Source organism: Neofelis nebulosa, chromosome 12 (assembly GCF_028018385.1).
Source record: "Neofelis nebulosa isolate mNeoNeb1 chromosome 12, mNeoNeb1.pri, whole genome shotgun sequence".
Classification (NCBI taxonomy): domain Eukaryota; kingdom Metazoa; phylum Chordata; class Mammalia; order Carnivora; family Felidae; genus Neofelis; species Neofelis nebulosa.
The window spans coordinates 94124533-94144887 of NC_080793.1; the positions used below are offsets into that span (position 1 = coordinate 94124533).

The 20355-nt window shown below is 49.5% G+C and overlaps 1 protein-coding gene and 1 long non-coding RNA gene across 3 annotated transcripts in view; one reads left to right on the forward strand and one right to left on the reverse strand.

Moving 5' to 3' along the window:
* Positions 1 to 18889, reverse strand: part of FAM120A (family with sequence similarity 120 member A) — a 96644-nt gene extending 77755 nt beyond the window's left edge. For both annotated transcript variants that reach the window (XM_058695946.1, XM_058695945.1), the window contains exons 1-2: positions 18305 to 18889; positions 1121 to 1367 (exon numbers count right to left, since the gene is read on the reverse strand). In XM_058695946.1, the coding sequence (XP_058551929.1) occupies positions 1121 to 1367; positions 18305 to 18778 (721 nt within the window). In that variant the 5' untranslated portion in view covers positions 18779 to 18889. The remainder of the gene's footprint in view (positions 1 to 1120; positions 1368 to 18304) is intronic.
* Positions 11564 to 14373, forward strand: LOC131492213 (uncharacterized). The gene is made up of 3 exons (XR_009251935.1): positions 11564 to 12532; positions 12621 to 12699; positions 14218 to 14373. It is a non-coding gene; the product is annotated as an uncharacterized LOC131492213 (long non-coding RNA).
* Positions 18890 to 20355: the final 1466 nt, after the last annotated feature.

Sequence of the window (20355 nt, forward strand, 5' to 3'; positions counted from 1 at the left end):
AGATTCAAACAAGGACAATTTTCAAAATCAGAATTTTTGACTAATGTGGTTACACACAGTTTGAAATGCTACTCCAAATAATACATGAAAAACTGTGGCTCCTTCAGTGTAATTTTTAATTATGTAAAACCTTTTGGAATGTTTATAAATGTTCTGATACATAGAAATCTAAAAACAGCCCACAGTATAATTGCCGTTTTACACACTCCAGAGAAAACAGAACGCAGAGAACACAGAATGCACGGGAAGATGCCACTAATCTGGAGACCACGTAGCGTTCACACACACCGCCTGTGTGTCCCAAGTGGCCCCCTACCTGCCACTGTGGCCCACAGGCCACAGTCACAGGAGGGCCTTGCTCGGAGCACGCCCACCCACACCGTGATCATGATTCTTAGAAAAGCAGCCTCTAGAGCTGGGTATTCAAGCAGCTGTAGATATATGCACGCTGTACCAGACCAGGATGGACAGAAAAGAAAGAAAAAAACTGCAAACAAAAGTGACAGAGAATATAATACCTATCGGAAAGTCATTTTTACAGGAACAAATGTATCAAATTTTAATCAAAACAAGAGTTCATCTTTTCGAAGGCATCCAGCATGAAGCATTCCTCCAAGGAAGTTTTTAAAGATATTTATACATCTACTTGAAATGTAGGTGTTAGAAACAAGGCAAGATAGCTTATGTCTGTTGTTTCCCTTTCAAAGCAGTAAGCGTCCCCAACATGCAGGAAAGCGACAGTGCTAACTGCACAACGTATTTTCTTCTGAAACAAACATAATTTGTGCCAAAGGGTTAAATGTCTAATTTCCATAGTGAGAATGTGCTTAACATTGGTGATTTTAAAATGTCACTTTCCCCAAAGTATCAGTGAATTTATTCCCAAAATTAGTTTTTCAGCCTGAACAGAACACATAAACAAACATGTATGAACAAAAGAAGCACATTATCAATTGCACCAAAAAATAATACTGAGTAAGGAATACTACTGAGGAGGGGCACATTCCCTGGTTAAGTATAATCCACAACATTCCAACATTGACTTTTTTTTTTTTAAATACCAGTGTGTTCCTAGTGTAGAACCCTATCAAATGAAGCAGTTTTCACACTGCCCACCTACCTAACAGAGCGGCAAAGATAGGGAAACGGTTTGGGTTCAGGTCCAGCTGCTTGGCGACCTCATGCATCAGATACTGGCTCGTGGTGAGACTTTTCCCGTTCCGGCTCAGTTTGAGGGCATGGGCACTGAAATAGTAGGGGATGTTGCACAGCGCGTAATCGGAGTCATAGGCGACCAAGCCGTGGAAGCCGTTTTCTCGACAGAAACCGATCACTTCCTGGTGATGGTCCTCAATGCTCTGAGCCACCTGTGCAAGAGAGAAGAGCACGCGGTCAGATCCGCCCCGCTGCAGCACCCACACAGACTCCCCTGTGCAAAATCTGCAAATCCCAGACACAGAAACACCCAAAAGGGCCAAAGAGTCAAAAAACCACAATAAAGGGCACGGCACATGGCGCACATGAGAAATCTCTGTGGGAACCATCTCCTGGTCAGTAACCAAAACCCCAGCTAGCCAGCAAATTAATTTTCCGTTTCAAAGATCACCTGCTTCAAAATACACAATGCCAGTTGATTCCCTTTACGGTATTATGAAGGAAAACAGAAAGAGAAAAAAGGGACAGAAGAAGAAAATAAAGAAGTGTCAAAGCAAGAGACAGCGAGAAGCCAGCCACCCTGGGGAAACCAAATAATTTCTTCCAAGTAGGAATAAGTCAAATAGATCAGAAGGATTTGTCTTTTACACAAAAGCCACATGTTACCCACCACCTACCAATCCACTAGTTATTTACACCCTAAAGCACTTGGCACATGGGGATAGTAGTAAGGGTGAACATTTATCCCAAACATCACTGTAATGTGGTTACCCCGTGCAAAGGACCAGAGCTGGCAGTGCAGCCCCAGCACAGGACCGCCATGGGAACCAGGGCTAACCTCACTGCCTGCTCAGTGATGAAAACTACAAGCCATGGCTTCTTTCCTTGTACTGGCTCTCTCATTGTGAGTGGTCTGCCCCCCGTATCTCCAGGTCGGCAGCATGCTAAGGGAAGGGCAGTGGCAGTACCAGGAGAAAAGTAAAAGGCTCTGCAAATCTCTCTGCTCCCAAAAACATACCAAAAGGCATTGAAAACCACCTTCCTAAAATATATAAAGTCAAAGACAATCAATTCTCCTGTTTCCCAAACTGATTTAACCAACTGAAATCTGGCAGGGTTTTTTGTTTGTTTGTTTGTTTGTTTGTTTCTACAATAGTTAAGGTATTTGAGAAAACAGAATTTTAGGGACGCCTGGGTAGCTCAGTCAGTTAGGCGTCTGACTCTTGATTTCAGCTCAGGTCATGATCTCACAGTTTATGAGTTTGGGCCCCATATCTGGCTTTGTGCCAACAGCATGGAGCCTGCTTAGGATTCTCTCTCTCTCTCTCTCTCTCTCTCTCTCTCTCTCTCCTCTCTCTCTCACCCTCCCATGCTTGTGCTCGCTCACTCTCACACTCTCTCTCAAAACAAATAAACTTAAAAAAAAAAACTACTTTAAAAATGTAAAAAAAAAAAAAAAGAAAGAAAATAGAATTTTAAACTAAATCCGGTGATACAGCTAACAACGGAAAATTAACTCCCCAAAGAGCCCTAAAGGTGAAAAACATAAATGTAAATTTACTTAAACATAAATTTCTAGAACTATACTGTCTAATGAGTGGCTATACTGAATTAAAATTAAAACTAGATTACCTGCAAACAGTGAGTGCTCACTGGTCACCTGCTGGGTAGGGCCATACAATCTCTCCCATCTCTCACCAAATTTCACAGGACAAGTAGTCACATATTTTGTTGGAAAGTTAGTTATAATGAAATCTCACTCAGAAGCAAGGCATATTGAAAGGAAATATGCATACTTAAAGGAAAAGTAACTTCCTGCATTCTCTTGATAAATATTTTGATAAAAATGTTTTACCTCACAAGAAAAATATAACATACAGTCAATTCACTTGTAGGTCTTAGAAGAACGCAGTTTCGTCCCTTCACTAACATGGAAAAGTATAGTTTTAAAAAGTTCTGACATCAGGCCAGCTCCACATCTCCCAGCCCAAGCCTCCAACCCCCATCACTTCAGGACGTAGACCTTTCTAATGACAGCAATGTCCTAAAGTACTTCTAAACCACCAGCAACCCCCGGCTGTCATCCAGGCATCCTTCATCATAAATCTTCACAATCTGCCCAGAAGCCCCAAAATGAGAGGAGATTGTGAGTGGCCACCCCTCGCCCCCCACCCCTCCAAGGAGGTGAAGAGGCAGCGTGGCTGCCTGCTCCAGAGCCGGGCACCCTGTGGACAGGGCACAGAATTACGTGCAGGAGCCGCACACCGTACACTCAATATTGAGTGTCCCGGGAGGGAGTTTATGAAACCGCTCTCCCGGGACACTGAGGCAGGGGCAGTGCTCCTGAGTACCCACAGGCCGGTCACAGCCCCCCCGGGAAGGGCAGCAGGGCCAGCCCTGTGCCATCGCCCACACGGGCCCTCCAGGGGGAAGAGCAGGTGCACTGACCGAGGTGAGCACGGGAGACCATGGGAGTAAAACTCAGAGGAAACAACCTGAATTTTTCCAGAGCCATAAAACGTTCGCACTATTTGACCCAGTAACCTTACTCCATGAAAGGGAGCCTAAGAAACCAGTGCACTGGTAACAAGCGTGGGGAGCATAACACGGGTCCAAGGAACAGGCTTCCTCAGGAGAAAGGGACTGAACATCCATGAGCCAGGTCAACAGGGCAGCCCACTGTGCTGGAGGCAAACGTGGGGAAGGCTTCCCACAAGCAAACCGTTCAGAATCAAGCCCCTGTGCAGAGCCACGCAGAGCTGCTTCCGTGGGAAAGCACTGAAGGGAGAAAGCAAATGCCACCAGTTCTGTCGGGATGGTGCAATTATGCTTAATGAAAACTTGCTTAAAAGAAAAAAATTAATAGGCGCCTAGGTGGCTCAGTTGGTTAGGTATCCGACTTCGGCTCAGGTCATGATCCGGCAGTTCACGGGTTCGAGCCCCGCGTTGGGCTCTGTGCTGACAGCTCAGAGCCTAGAGCCTACTTTGGATTCTGTGTCTCCTTCTTTCTCCGTCCCTCCCCTGCTCACACCCTCTCTCTCTCAAAAATAAACATTTTTTTTCTAATTTAATAAATAGCTAGCAAAGAGGATGGCTGGGTAGACAGAGACAACTTACATGCCACTCATTCATGTAAGGAGTGGATATGTTTGTATTAGTGACGTCCTTGCTCACCCCTGAGCCTGCCAGTAAGTGTGTATATTTCAATGGCCAAAAAACTGGTCAACTTGGGGCACCTGGGTGGCTCATGAATTGGTTGAGCATCCAAGTCTCGGTTTCGGTTCCACTCATGATCTCACAGTTCATAACGTGCTGTTAGCACAAAGCCTGTTTGGAATTCTCTCTCTCCCTCTCTCTCTGCCCCTCCCCTGCTCAAGTGCGCGCATGAGTGCTCTCTCTCTCTCTAGCTCTCTCAAAATAAAAAGTTATAAAAAAGGCAAAGTGAATGAGTTCTTATTAATTCACTACAACACTAATCTGCAAATCATTAACAATACCTTAATCCTCCCTCAAAGTATACCCAGCATTAGACAAATAGCTGTCCAATAGAATTAACTTCATAAAACAAAAGATGAAGGAACCAAGCCCATGAGCACAGACTTCAAACCTCCAAGCAAGGAGGGCCACCCCCCCCCCCCCCCACCGTTCTGCTCATGGTTCCACCTCAGGCACCCTGAGTGCTGGCAAGGGGGACAGAACCAGAACACCTAGGTCCCAGTTCTGGATTGAAGTTCATCTGCCAAGCCAGGAATGTACAATTCATAGGTCTTTAAGTTTCCTTCAACTTCCAAAATGCTGGTATTGTCTCCCACCATTAAAACCCACCACTCCCTGGGGCGCCTGGGTGGCTCAGTCGGTTAAGCGTCCGACTTCAGCTCAGGTCACGATCTCACAGTCCATGAGTTGGAGCCCCGCATTGGGCTCTGGGCTGATGGCTCAGAGCCTGGAGCCTGCTTCCGATTCTGTGTCTCCCTCTCTCTCTGCCCCTCCCCCATTCATGCTCTGTCTCTCTCTGTCTCAAAAATAAATAAAAACGTTAAAAAAAAAAAACAACCCACCACGCCCTGGGGCACCTGGGTGGTTCAGTCAGTTAAGCAACTGACTTGATTTCAGCTCAGGTCATGATCTCACAGTTAGTGAGTTCAAGCCCCACATCAGGCTCTGTGCTGACAGCACAGAGCCTGCTTAGGATTCTCTCTGTCCCTCTCTCTCTCAAAATAAAATAAATAAAATAAAACAAAAATAAAATAAAATAATAAACTTTAAAAAACGTCCATCAACTGATGAATGGATAAAGATGTGGTTTGTATATACAACGGGATACTACGTGGCAATGAGAAAGAATGAAATCTGGCCATTTATCGCAACATGGATGGAACTGGAAGGTATTATGCTAAGTGAAATAAGTCAGGCAAAGAAAGACAGATACCGTATGTTTTCACTCATATGTGGATCCTGAGAAACTTAACAGAAGACCATAGGGGATGGGAAGGGGGGGAAAAAAGTTACAGAGAGGGAGGGAGGCAAACTATAAGAGACTCTTAAATACTGAGAACAAACTGAGGGTGGATGCGGGGTGGGGCAGAGGGGAAAATGGGTGATGGGCATTGAGGAGGGCACTTGTTGGGATGAGCACTGGGTGTTGTATGGAAACCAATTTGACAATAAATTATATTAAAAAAAAAAATACCATGCCTTTAACTGAGGAAAGGCAACATGGCCTCAAGACCACAAGGTGACAGAGACACAATCCTCCCCAACAGGCAAGTGATGAAAGCCTGTTGGGGCCGTACCACAAGAGGACACAGATAAGAGCCAGAGGTCTGGGTGGTGGACACACATGACTCTATGCACTGTCCAACTCATACAACTGCACATCTCACACTGAGAATGAACTTTAACATATGCAAATTAAAACCAGATCAGACAGGACTGACCCCTCTTGGTAATGTGTATCTTGAGGGTGTAGGGGTGCAGGTGACAGCACTGAGACCACTTCATGTGTGGTGGACGAGCCAGGTGTCCCACTGTCAGAGAACGGGGTTACACTGGGGCAAAGGGAGGAGGCTGGCACAACCCTGTGGTGCCAGCTGAGCCATGGAGACATCCTACGAACTGGTGTGTAGGTGACAACACAGACAGGCAGAGAAATCATCAGACGTAAGTGAGCACATGCACAGCTCCCAGCTGTCAACCAAGGGCTGAAAAGCCACACCTTAGGAGCAAGAACACCCCACCTCCATCTGGTTTCTAAATTCCGTTCACTAAATGGAACCAGGGCCCTTGAGAAAAATGGGTGATGCTGGGGCAGGGAAATCCAAGACAGGCCTGCAGCCACATACCTGTGTACCAGAAAGGAAGGAGGTGCTCAGAAAATGAAGGACACAGGAACCCACCCGAAAGACTCCCAATGGCCAAAGCTGGAACAGCGTGCACAAGAAAATAAAGAATGTCATGCTGGGTTTTACCCCAAAGTATGAGACAGATACATGGGCCTATAAGAGTCCAAACAAAGGGGAAGAAGATGCCCTACAGAAGAATTCCAGCAATAACGTGAAATCCCTCCCCAGCAGCTGAAGCTCACCCACACCAGCCCCTCAAATAGGGGCTGCCCTAAAAGACCACTTCCGAAGCAGCAAAGGAGCAAACCAGCAAACAGGATGAAGTGGTGTCCCGGGGCAGCAGCCGGCAGACTCCAGCATGGTACGATGCGACAAAAGGGCACTGCACCTCTGGGGCGCCCCCCCCAAAAAAAACACGAGAAAATATCAGGCAGCCCAAACTGGAGGCCAGCCTACAAAACAGCTGCTCACGGATCCAGAGTGCCAAGATCACCAAAGAAGCAGAGGCTGAGAGCTGTCCTGGCCCAGAAGGGCCCCGGGGAGACGAGACACTTGAAGGCCACAGGGCACCCCAGATCAGCCCAGAGCCTAAAAGGCCCCAGGTGGAAGGAGGGAAGAGATGGGAACGAAGCACACCCCAGTTCACCGTGCACACCGATGCGAGCTTCTTAGTTTTGACGACTGTGCGTGCTCACAGGCTGTTACCACGCACGGAAGCAAAGGGAAGGATATTCGGGAACTCTCTGTACCATCTTGGCAACTTTTCTATAAACCTAAAATTATTCCACAGTAAGAAGTTTATTTTAAAAAGAAAAAAGTCAACAGTCTACAAGACACCAGCTGGAAGACTATTTTAAGCTACTTCGCCAGGTGAACAAAGCATTAACGGGCATGAACAGCACAGTCAAAGAGCCTATTATGTGAAAACATCTCTCTCCGCAGATGGTGGGGCTTCGGGAAGCAGGAGAGCCCACCACAGGTGAGCCTGGGTCATTACAGACCCACAGCCATGTGAACCAAGTCCACTTGCCCAGGGCCCGTGGACAACGCCTCAGGACCCGCATCACAGAGCCTGATCAAAGCGAGGGTGCAGGACTGGGTCAGGGCAAGGGTCTAGGCTGCATCAAAACAGGACTTGAGAAGTAATTATTTAATTAAAGATAGAAATTAAATGCCACACGGGCCTCTGGGTGGCTCAGTCTGTTGAGTGTCCGACACTTGATCTCAGCTCAGGTCATGATCCCAGTGTCATGGGATGGACCCCCATGTCAGACTCCACATTGAGCATGGAGCCTGTTCGGGATTCTCTCTGTCTCTCACTCTCACTCTTGCTCTCTCTCAAAAATTAAAAAACAATTTTTTTTTTACTTAAATGCCAGAGGTTAAGCTTCAGAGAAGCAGGGTCTGATAGGCACTGGCTGTCCTTCTCTTCCAAGCACCTTCTCTCTGAGCCTGCAAACCCTGCGCTCCCGGGCTCGCCTCCCACCTGACCTGCCCATGGACAGCACCTGCTTCTCTGATTCCCTGGCCTCCAGCTCCAGGCGCAAACTGGGCGCAATACAACGAAACTGGTACACCTAGTTCTTAATTCTAATTTTAGAAGTGAGTAAAAATTATCACATACAATACTGGGATAATTATTTCAACTTAACTCCAAGAAACTATAAAGCAAGCTAAAACACAACGCCCTGAGACATTCCTTCCTACAAGCGAGTGGTAGTAGGGGGTAAAGCCTCCCCTCCCCCAGAGCGAGCCAAACTTGGAATTGTGTATAGCCTCAGTAAGGAAAACCCTGGGTTGGCTCCCCGAGACCACCACCACCTTAAAGGCACTAGGCCTTCACTGACTCGCTGTGGCTGCCATTGCTGGGCAGATGTGGGGTGCACCCCAGAGCCCCTGCACGCACAACTCAAGCACCGGCTCCGGCTCCTGGCTGGGAACCACGTGGGAAGCACAAAGCGCCTCGCCTGCCTCCATGCCCACCTGGTTCCAGAAACACATACCATCGGGGTGGAAGAGCCTCAGCAGCTGGCAAAATGCCCGCCGCTGGTCCCAGTGAGGGACGCTGCACTGAGCCTCGATGCAGCCTCCGACACTTAGCCTGTGTTCCAGCCTCCAAACCCCAGGTGAATCTTCTCATCTCATGCGTGTCATTAAAAAAGGCATGTCCATTAGAACTCTGTATTTTCACAAGAAATGCTTACCAAAAAGTTCCCCAAGCTTACTCTGAGAGTATAGCTACTTATTAATGCTGACAACAGCTATGGGGACGGTCCCGTCAGACGACGAGCTCACACTGCTACATACTCCTAATCTCCAGGGTCAAGGCACTTGGCACAGGAAGGTTTCTGTCTCTGGCGCCAGGTGGGTGAGCCCCACTGCTCTAACACTTCCTGCACTTTCCCTTCCTGATCTGCAAATCATGCCCTCCCTACCTCACAGGGCAGCAGCGACAGTTAATGAGCTACTACCTGTAAACAGCTCAGTCATTCATCAGTAAGTGCTGACAAAAGTCAGCTACCATTTGTCTTTAAGAAACTGTGTGAGAAAGGGTGGGCTTCATCACACTTTTCAAACATATGGGACCTGAAACACAGTGAGTTGTCTTAAATAGATCTTCTGATATAAAGAAAAAAAAAAATACCGTGTGAGGTCTTTGTTTAGAATGGTTTCACGCCAGCTTAGGGAAGAATGCGACACACCCTCCTGCCACCTATGAGATTTAGAAGATGTCAGTTAACCTGAACATAAGAGGATATGAGTCACCTAAATTCTTTTGTTTTTTCAAAAACGACACCTTGATCTGAGCTCTAGTAACCAGGTTCTAGGTGGGTGAGATCCTGCTCAAGTCCAGCACAGGAACAAGGACATAAAAGTTAACTCCGATTTGGTGGAAGGTTTTTACTGTTGTTCAAAGAGCAATTTAAAGTTATAACATATATTAGAGATGTCTAAAACTACGTCTCACCCATCATGAAATCTGGAATCAGAGCTGAACAGCTTCTTACCTTACACATCTCTTTTGTATTCTCTAAGAATTGGTTGCAGTGGTCTTAAAAGCCAGGAAAAAGAATTTCTTTTAAAATAAGGGAGTGGAGGGGCGTCTGGGTGGCTTAGTTGGTTGGGCGTCGACTTCGACTCAGGTCATGATCTCACCGCTCATGGGTTCGAGCCCCGCATCGGGCTCTGTGCTGACAGCTCAGAGCCTGGAGCCTGCTTCAGATTCTGTGTCTCCCTCTCTCTTCCCCTCCCCTGCTTATGGTCTCTCTCTCTCTCTCTCTCTTTCTCTCAAATATAAAATAAAACATTAAAAAAATTTTTTTCTTAAATAAGGGAGTGGCACATGAAAAGATTCTCGACTTCATTAATCATAAAGGAAATGCAAATCAAAACCACAATGAGATACCATTCAACACCTATTTAGGATGGCTACTGTCACACACACAAAAAAAAACATAAATAAGCAGGCATTGATGAGGATGTGGAGAAACTGAAGCCTCGCACATTGGGTGTGGGAATGTAAAATAGCACAGCTACCATGGAAAACAGCAGGACCATTCCTCAAAAACCTGCACACAGAACCACCCTCCATTCCAGGAATTCCACTCCCAGGCATATTCCCAAAGAACTGAAAGCAGAAACTCAAACAGATATTTGTACACCCATTTTCGTAGCAGTATCATTCACAATAGCCAAAAGCAACCTAGGGGTCCATCGACAGATAAATAAAGAGAATGTGGTGTGTACACACAATGGAATATTAGTCAGCCTTATAAAGGAATAAAATCCTGACACCTGCTATGACATGGATGAGCCTTGAGGGACACTATGCTCAGGGAAGTAAGCTGGTCATAAAAGGACAAATACTGGGCAACTCCACTTACATGAGGTCCTTACAGCAGTGAAATTCAGAGACAGAGAGCAGGTGGTGGGTGCCAGGGGCTGGGAGGGGGTGGTGGACAGAAGTTAGTATTTGGTGGGGACAAGGTTAGGTCTGGGAGAATGAGAAGTTCTGGAGATGGGTGATGAGGACAGCTGCACAGCAGTGAACGTGCTCTGTGACACTGCACTGTACATTTAACAATGGTTTAAACGGTTAAAAAAAAAAAAAAAACACCAACTTTATAGTTTACCACAATTAAAAAAATAAAATTAAGAACATATAATAATAAAAGGAGGGTTGTGTCCCATCTCCCCAATCTCTCAGGAAGCCTAGACACTTGGCTCCAAGAGGTAACTTCCTACTTGTCAAAAGACAGAGGTTTTACTTTTCCTTTAGATGGTAACATCAGAGCGCACCATTAGCACAGACTGTGGCTGCAGGCCATGTGACAGGCTGAGATTCTTTTTTTTGTTGCGATCTCTTTAATAGATTGCCTTGATGCCACCGCTTATCCAATGATAAAACTGTTTTCTTTCTCCACTAAAAAAACAAGTAAGAGTGTGGATGTCATAACGAACATGTAAATTAAACTTTATCGACTTTAAAAACTGGGGTGCCTGGGTGGCTCAGTCAGTTAAGGATCTGACATCAGCTCAGGTCATGATCTCACAGTTTGTGAGTTTGAGCTCTCCATCAGGCTCTGGGCTGACAGCTCAGAGCCTGGAGCCTCCTTCAGATTCTGTGTCTCCCTCTCTCTCTGTCCCTCCCCCACTCATGCTGTCTGTCTGTCTGTCTCTCTCTCTCATAAATAAATAAACTTTTTAAAAATTTAACAATTTTTTTTAAAATTTTAAAAAAAGAAACACCAACATTATTTGTCCTCAGTGTTTAGTTAGCCTACTATACTAATCTCCTCAAGCTTCAGCTAACTCCTAGCAATCCTGTCCTTGTTAAAAATCTTACTCCATAATACATTACATGAAAATTTTTACTTTAACTTTTTTTAATGTTTATTTATTTTGAGAGACAGACAAACAGAGTGCAAGCAGGGAAGAGGCAAAAAGGGAGACACAGCATCCGAAGCAGGCTCCAGGCTCTGAGCTGTCAGCACAGAGCCCAACGTGAGGTCATAATCTGAGCCAAAGTCACGAACCGTGAGGTCATAACCTGAGCCAAAGTCAGACACTTAGCTGACTGAGCTACCCACGTGCCCCTCCAATACATGAAAATTTAAGTTTCAGAATTTATGAAGTTGAAACTCAGATCGATCTACCTTATTTCAAGATGGTGACACTTGAGAAGTCTTCATGAACAAGCCCCCTGTCAGTAGACTAAGTTCCTTGGAGGATTCCTTTCTTTCCTATGTAGTCGCTCCTCCATGCCTGGCCAGTAACAGGCACTCAATATTTGCCAAAGGGAAGAAGAATCATCACTGGGAACCAGTCAGAAAAGAGATTATCAGAAATTTAAGGTGAGAAAATAAATCTTACATAATGGCATTGATCCAGATGTTAGAAGAAAATAATGAAATTTCTCTGTCTATATAAATAGTACAAAGCAAATATGTGACTAAAAAGTTCGACACCCATACTAAACCCACGCAGGAGTGAACGGAGTCCCAGCGCTCCAGGAGCTGACAGCTGGGGATACGCACACAGGTAGCCACAACAAGGTGGAACACAGGAAAGCAGGGCGCTGCACTTGTCCCTGGCCTATCTCTGGGAACATCAGAGGCTCTGTGAAGGAAGGCCGTGCCTGAGATGGGCTTTAAAGTATGAGCAAAATTCCAACCAGCAGATGTGGGCAGTTAGACACGAAGGAGCACCTCGAGAAGAGCGGGGAAGCAGGCCGTTTCTAGGGAAGCAGGCCGTTTCTGGGGAAGCAGTGAGTGGGCTGGCTGGAGCACTGATGAAGCACAACACAGGAACCGGGAGCCACGCAGGCAGGTGGAAAGAGCTCAGATCACAGGAGGGTCTGAGCCTCAACACGGAGTCTGGATTAATGGTTTGTTCAAGATGTTGGTAGGAATGACTGACCTGAGGGGCCCACAGGCGGCACGACATGGTGTGCAGGATGAGTTCCACCAGTGAAGTGACAGGTGTGGGAGGCCGGTCACAATGCAGATGCGACTCTGACGACTGCCCAGGCAAAGGTGAATGAAACGGTATCTACCCTTAGTATAAGTCTTGCGCTGTACTTTGTGCTCAATTTTATTATTCTATATCATTTTTTCCCAACAGTGGTAAACACATGATAATCTCGTTTCACAACCACCAATGCGTTTGCACAAGCGCCTGTTAGGCCCAGTGGCTCCACGTGGTGAGTTAACATGGTGGCGGTACTGGAGTGAGGAGGAGGAGTGGGGCACGTGGAAGATGGCCGGGCTGGTGGAGGGACAGGCAGGCTGGGGCTCAAAATACCGGGGGGGGGACTCTAGGCAAGGAGCATAACCTCGAAGTGGACAGTCATGAGACTCGAACCAGCTAGGGCTACAAGCAGCATCAGACCAAGTGCACAAAGGGTGGAACAGAAACACAGTGAAGACCAGCTCAAAAGGGGTCGGGCTGCAGAGGGGAGACGACATTTGAAGTCAACAGTGAAGTTTCCCACTAAGTACAGGGTCCTGCTCTGGGGTGGCTAAAGCGCAAACACAAACACAATGGCCACTGGATGTGAAGGACAGGAGGCAGGGGGTGCGTGGTCAGCTGTGTGAATGGGGCTTGGTAGACTCGGTCTCAAGCGCATACCACCAGCTGTCCGTCAGGTCTGTGCAGGCCACGGGACCAGGCAGGTGCCGCATGAGCACACAGACAGCAGTACCCTCAAAGGGGCGACGCTGGGATTATGAGAAGGAAGAACATGTAATGGAGAGAAGCAGACGATTATCTTATTTCAGGAGCCCCAGGAAACGGGAGCACTTTGATGACTGAAAAGGGTTCGAACAAGGCAGACAGAGGGGAAAGGTTGGCTTTGGTCCGTCTAACTTTAAGAAAAGGGAAGAGAGATTTAGATAAGGTGATGAGTGTTCTAGAAATCAACGCTGAAATCACAAACCGGGGGCTGGAGGGCAGAATCCAGCCCACTGTCTATTTTGCTTCGCTTAAACAGTATTTTTTAAATGGGATAATTGTAAATAAAGATCTGGATTTCTGGCTTTCCTGAAAAATGTGAAGTCTGGCAATGCTGGCTCAATAGTCCTTTAAGGTTTTTAAAGTTTGTGCATGTACCTCTGCAGGCGCTGGAGAAATTATCGAACACCATGCAGGCATTAAAAAGAATTAGAGGGGTGCCTGGGTGGCTCAGTAGGTTAAGCGTCTGACTTCAGCTCAGGTCATGATCTGGCAGTTCGTGAGTTCAAGCCCTGCATCGGGCTCTGTGCTGACAGCTCAGAACCTAGAGCCTGCTTCAGATTCTGTGTCTCCCTCTTTGCCCCTCCCCTACTCACGCTCTGACTCTGTCTCTCTCTCTCTCTCTCTCAAAAATAAATAAACATTAAAAAAAAATAAAAAATAAAAGAATTAGAACCATATAGACATGGAAAGTTTTTTACATCCTTATAAAAAAAAAAAGCAAGTAGCTGAATAATGTAGTCTGTGATCATAATGTCAAGAAATTGAAACTACTGGTAGTATATTATTGTGCAAAGTATAATATAAAACATACATAGGCAGCTGCTGTGGAAAACAGCATTGCAATTCCTCAACAAATTAAACACAGAATTACCATACAACGACCAATTCCACTTCTGGGCACTTCTCCAAAAGAATTGAAAGCAGGGACTCGGTCAGATTTTTGCCCACCCAAGTTCACTGCAGCATTCTTCATTATTCACAACAGACAAAACGGGAAGCAACCCAAGCCTCTGTGGGCAGACCAAATGGACGGTCCACAGAATATTACGCAGCCTTTAAAAAGGAGGGAAACTGACACAACATTACAACATGGATGAACCCTGAAGACCTTAGGCTGAGATAAGCCAGCCTAAAACCCGTACAATGGAAGAAAATAAGTATTTTAAACTAAGGATTTTAAAAGGATGACTGGTTTTACTTGTAATGTGGTCAGTTTTGAACCTAAGTATTCCCTGGTCAATTTGAGGTCCTTGAGAACAAGGTGTACTGCTGGTTTTTAGCGTCTCTGGGCAGAAACCCTGCTGCTCCCACTCCCACAGTGGCTGGAAAACAGAGCAGAGGCGCTGTGCTATGGGATCTGACCTGGGAGTGAACTGCAGGCAGGCACACCCCCGAGGCATTCTTACACAAAGAAACTGAACTTTGCCTTCAACTCCGCACTTCCCTCTTGAGAAAGTTACTGGTTACTTGTCCCCTGATGTCGCCTACTCAGCAATTCTGTCTCTTTCCATACAAAATGAGTAACAAAACCCTGCCGCAGGCCAAATGAGACAGCTCTGTGAAAGGGCCCAGCAAGGGCAGGCACCCGACAAGTCGGTCCCTGTCCACAAGTCGGTCCCTGTCCCACCAGGTACGCCAGGATAGGGACTGTCATCCCCCAAAACTCAAGTCACAGCCAAATCTCACTCACAGACTTCCACTGTCGTAAAACAGCAGCTCGGCTTTCTTATGTCAGCTCTAAGTAAACACGCTAGAGCCCCGACTCAGGGTAAGATCTGAAGGTTTTCATTTTAAACCCGCACACCGACTCCAGTCTTGCAGCAGGATCACTGAGAAAAGGTCTAGGGATTTAATGCCACCAAGATTTTTAAATAAATCAGTCCCTCACTGAAGTTTCAAAGGTTGTGATGACTCAAAATACACAAGAGGAAACACTCCCAGTACCTAGCAGAAGCCAAGTTCAGGCCAGGCAGTCCAAACACCTCAACAAAATTAGCCGATTCATACGCCAACTTCTAATGGTTAAAAATATATCATTATTACTGTACAAAAAAATTACAATTATTACTCTATCAAAGACATAGTCTTCTAAGTAAAAAAAGGTTTCTCTAAGCAAAACTGACAGGAAATTAAGGCTTTCTGCCAGTTTACAAAAGCCCAGGAGGCCAACAAGATGGCAGATTTTTATAAGACATGTGCCTCACGTGCCCAACATTACATAGAGTGAGATTTTACGTCAATTCCTTTGTCAATTTTATATAATTTATGTAGAAAAAAATCGTGGTTATCGTACAGTAAAATGAACTTTTACGTACTTCTGGTGTGTAGCTGTATGTTTTAAAATACGTAACTGCCACCACCATCAGGGTACAGAAAAGCTCCATCACCCCAAAAAGCTCCTGCTGTCCCTTTATGTCCACGCCCAACTCCACCCCCACCCCTCTGGCAACCACTCATCTGGTCCCCATCAATGCAGCCTCATCTTCAGGGGAATGTCATAGAAAGAGAATCACACCTTCTGAGCCTGCCTTCTTTCACTCAGCATAAATTCTTAGAGATTCACCCCAGTAGTTGCCTGTATCTGTATCAATACTTCCTCCCTCTCATTGGTGAGGAAGACTGCACCCTATGGAAGGACCAGTTTGTTTAGTCACCCACTAGAGGATATTTCGTTTGTTTCCAGCACTAGCTATTATGAATAAAACTGCCAGGAACACCAAAGTAGGGTTCCTGCATGAACAAAAGTTTCCTTAGGTAATTACCCAGGAGAGGGACTGCTGGGTCACAGGGTGAATGTATACTTAACATTAACTGCGGAACTGGTTTCCAGGGTGGTGCGCCCGCATGCATGCCCACCAGCCACGTGAACTGCTTCCAGAGGCTCAGCATTCTTGCCAGCACTTAGTAGTGTTGGTATGGCTTATTTTAGCCATTCTAGCAGGTATACAGTCATATATTCTCATGCTTTTAATTTACTTAACCACTTTAATGGGCATCTTTTAAAAATAGTACACATCGCTCCATTCTCTTAAGAGAACCCTCAGGGGCTCCTCAAATACATAAAATTGTTCTCCTTATTCCAAAGTAGCCCCAGAATTACGTCTGGTTTTTACGGCTTTTTTTAATCTTCTCCCTTTTGAAGTGTCACTTCTTGCTATTAATGGTGCTCCTGCCTCTGGCAGACTTTCCTCTACACCCTTTTCTCACGCTGACCTTAGAAACAGATAACCAAGCTTATCAGAACCACATCTGAAAAGAAGAGGGCAGTCTATAAGGAGAAGATTTGCTTCTCCGGTGAGGAAAGAGAAAGCTTTGGTTTTATTTTTTGTGGGGCTTTTTTTTTGGGGGGGGGGGGGGGGAGGAGGGGGTCACAGTACCAAAACTTCCTGATCTCTTATTTGGCTGCTGAGAAATTTCTAGTAGCTAAATTTCTTAGACGTCTTCCAAAACGGTGAGACTGCCAGGTCAAGCGGCCTCCAGGTAATTGAGTTATTATTGCACTAACCTGAGCAACCAACACTATACTGTGCTTCTATACTGGGAATCAAAAGCTTACCTAAAGCAAAAAATATCGTCTTGTGTCTGGAAAGCTAAGTGGAAGAAATTATCTTAAATCTAGTGTCCAAACATTCACACATTGGTCAAACTTCTGAGCACCTAGTAGGCAAGCCACACATTCACAGGGATGCAAAGATAAACTTTTTTACAGTTAAATAAAGAATTCAGCAGCGCTCTCAAAGATAGACACACCGAATCCAATCCTTCCTAATATTTGAAAGTCGTCTGACCAAAAGCTCATCCTGTCTTTTCAGCGCTAGTTTCCTCTCGGAATACTTCTCGGACACAGTCAGGAGGTGGATCTCGGCCGGGAGTCCAGGCTGCCTTACTTCCCTGAGCCCGGGCTCCAGGGCAGAAAATGCCAGCAGCCCTAGGCGCTCACCCAAACTCCCTGGGGACGCTGGCTGTGTCTCTGCCAGGCCCACACACCAATCCCCGATCTCCCAGCCGCCTCGACCCGCAGACTCGCAAACCCCGTCACCAATTGCAACAGGATTGGGGTGGGACTTCCGCTATCACTTTAGGCTTCCCCACCACCATCTCAACTCAGGCAGTCAGGAAGACTGAATTTCAGAAACTTTGGGCTCAAGCGGTTGCAAGCAGAAATAATGGCAAGACAAACAAGTTGTACGACAGACACGGTGGCCAGAGCCAGAAAACCAAAACAGCCCCCCAGATTTTTACAAAAAGCAATGAACGAGGAAGCAATCCAAACGAAGCCTAGGGTCATTGATTTGCATGTTATCTCTGCAGTGGCTGCTGGGTCCCGAAGCTGCCCTTGGCCCGGGTGCAGCGTGGAGCCCTCTGCCAAAGGGACAGCAGAGGCTCTGATTACCGGGGTGCCCGGCCCAAAGTGGCCGAGGCCCCCCGTGCGGAGACATCATCCCTGGAAATCGGGTTCCCATTCCCCTTCGCCCTAACTCTTGCCGCTACGCCTTTCGCAACAGATGCACAAAACCCAAGACTGTAAGTCCCAGAACTGACGAGATTCCGTCATGTCAGATCTCACAATTCTTTGAAATCTGGCGCACACAAAACTCGGACAATTTCTCTCAAAAGTGTGGTCTCGGAGGGAACGCGGACCCAAGGCGCGTGTCCTCTCTCGAAAGCGGTGCACCTCGGCAGGCCCCGGCAGTCTGCCCCCGGCTAGGACGCCGTGTGACAGCAGCGAGCGGCTTGCACAGCCCCGCCGGGACCCCCTCGCGTGGCCGCGCAGCCCACTCGCTCGCACCGAAAACCTGTTGCTGCGCGAGCACGGTCACCCGCGAGACGAGCGTCGCGCCCGGAGCGGAGGGGAAGGGAGGCGGGGGGGCCCGCACCTCGCAAGCCCGCGGCGCGGCCGGGGCTCCGGGCTCCCCCGCCCGCCGGACGCCAGGCCGCGCGTCCATCTTGCGCCCCCGCGCCCTCCGACCCCGGACTCGCCCGGCCTGCGCCCTGCTCCCGCCCCTCCCCCCATCCCGGGGTGGGGGGGGGGGGGCGGCGGCGACCCCGGCCCCGGCCCCCACGGGCCGCACCTTGACGTGGAAGCGGATGAGCGCCAGGCGGATGCAGTGCGCCATGCAGACGGGCGGCAGGAACCAGACCTTGGGCGGCGGGGTGCCCTTGTTCTGGACATGGCTGACGATCTGCTGCGCCGTCTGGCGCTCGTTGCCCTGCCGCTTGACCCACTCGTGCAGCCGCGCCTTCTCGAGCGCGCCGTTGAAGAAGACGAAGAGCTCGATGTTGCCGCCGAAGCAGGCCTTGGCCAGCGCGGCCAGGTAGCCGAGCATGTGGTTCCACTGGCCGCCGCTCACCCAGTCGGTGTAGAAGCCGCCGTACAGGCGGTGCAGGCAGTTGTCGGCGTCCACCAGCAGGCGCAGCGGCGTGTGCGGGGGCCGCTGCCGCCCGCCGCCCACCAGGCTGCCCCGGGCCAGCTTCTGCAGCTCCACCGGCACCACGGCGCTCGGGCAGTGCTTCTCGATGTAGTCCTGGAAGCCCTGCACGCCCATGGCGGCGGCGGCGGCGGCGGGCGCGGGGCGGCGGGGCGGCGGGGCCGGGGGCGGCGGGGCCGGGGGCGGCGGGGCCGTGGCGCGGCCGGGGCGGCGGCGGGCTCTAGGGGGGGCCGGGGCGGGCCGCGGGCGCGCTCATGGCCGCTGCGGCCGCCATGTGCTGCCGCCTCCCAGGGCCATGGCGGGAGGGACCTGCGCCGTGCGCCGCTCGAGGCCCGGGCCAGGCTGAGGCGGCCTCGCGCGGGCGGCGGCGGCGGCGGCGGCGGCAGCGGCGGCGGCGGCGGGGCGGGGCGGCGCAGGCTGACGCACGCGGGCCGGCGGAGGGCGGAAGAGGCGGCGCCGCGGCCTGCGGGGCCCGAACCCAGCCCGGATCCCGGCCGCGCGGCGGCGGAGGGCGGCCCGCGGGGAGGGGCGCGCGGCCTGCCCGGGGGGGGGGGGGGGGGAGGGGGCGCCCTGGAGGCCTCGCGGCCGCGGGTCCCGTCGTTCTGAGGAAACCCCGTCCCGGGGCGCGCGGGTCCCGTCACTCGGAGGAGACCTCCGCCCCCGTCCGCTTGTCCCGTCACTCCGAGGAGACCCCCGTCCGCGGAGCCGAGAAGACCCAGTCCTCCTCCGCGGGCCCCGTCATTCTAAGGAGACCCCCGTCCCCGGGTCTCGTCATTCTGAGGAGACCCCTCTCCGCTTGTCTCCTCATTCTGAGGAAACCCAGTCCTCGTCCCCGGGTCCAGTCATTCTGAGGACACCCCGTCCCCATTCGCGGGTCCCGTCACCCCGAGGAGACCCGGTCCGGTCCCTGAGAGCTGTCACCCCGAGGCGAAACCAGCGCTGTGGCCGGTGACTGCGGAGGGAAAGGGGGCAGGCTGGTGAGAGCTTGGAGGTCGGGGTGAGCGAGGAGCAGCAGGTGGCTGTGTCCAGGGTGCAGGGAGCAACCAGGCCGCTGCGCTCCTGCGTGTGCTCTGGGCGGAGGGACGGGCTCCCTCCATCTTTGGTTAGCGAGGGACAGGACCCTGCAGATGCGGTTGACGACCGGAGTGGCCTCGGACCCCGGCCTCTCGGGGAGAGCGGGCTGGGGGGGCGGGGGGGGGAGGCGGTTCAGACCCCGCCCACCCACCGAGGAGCCGGTTTGATCGCCAGACTCGCAGGTCAGGTGTAGCCCCGCGGCTTAGTGCCAGGTGACCACTGATGACCCCTGAGCGGGGACACGTCCGTCACAGCGCCCCAAGTGCCTCCTTTCTAGTTGGTGCCAACTGCGAACCTCCTGGCTTCCCAGCAGCTGGGCGGCCCCTCGCAAGAACAGCGGTTTAAACCCCGGTCGCTCTGGGAGCATCTTCTGGAAGGAGACCCTTTCGTGATTTCTGCTCCAGATCTCTGTCGCAATTGCTTGTAAAATGAGGTTAACGCTGTAAGCATATGCGCTGCCATAAAACATTTTAAAACACAGATTAATGTCTTGCAGAACGAAGCTTTTGGAAACTCAGAACTCTTCAGGGTTTGAAAGTGGCATTTTTACTTACCTCCAGCCCTCCCATCTGTTCTTTTTCTGAAGAAACCTCCGTAGAGGAGCAAGCCCAGACAGCAGG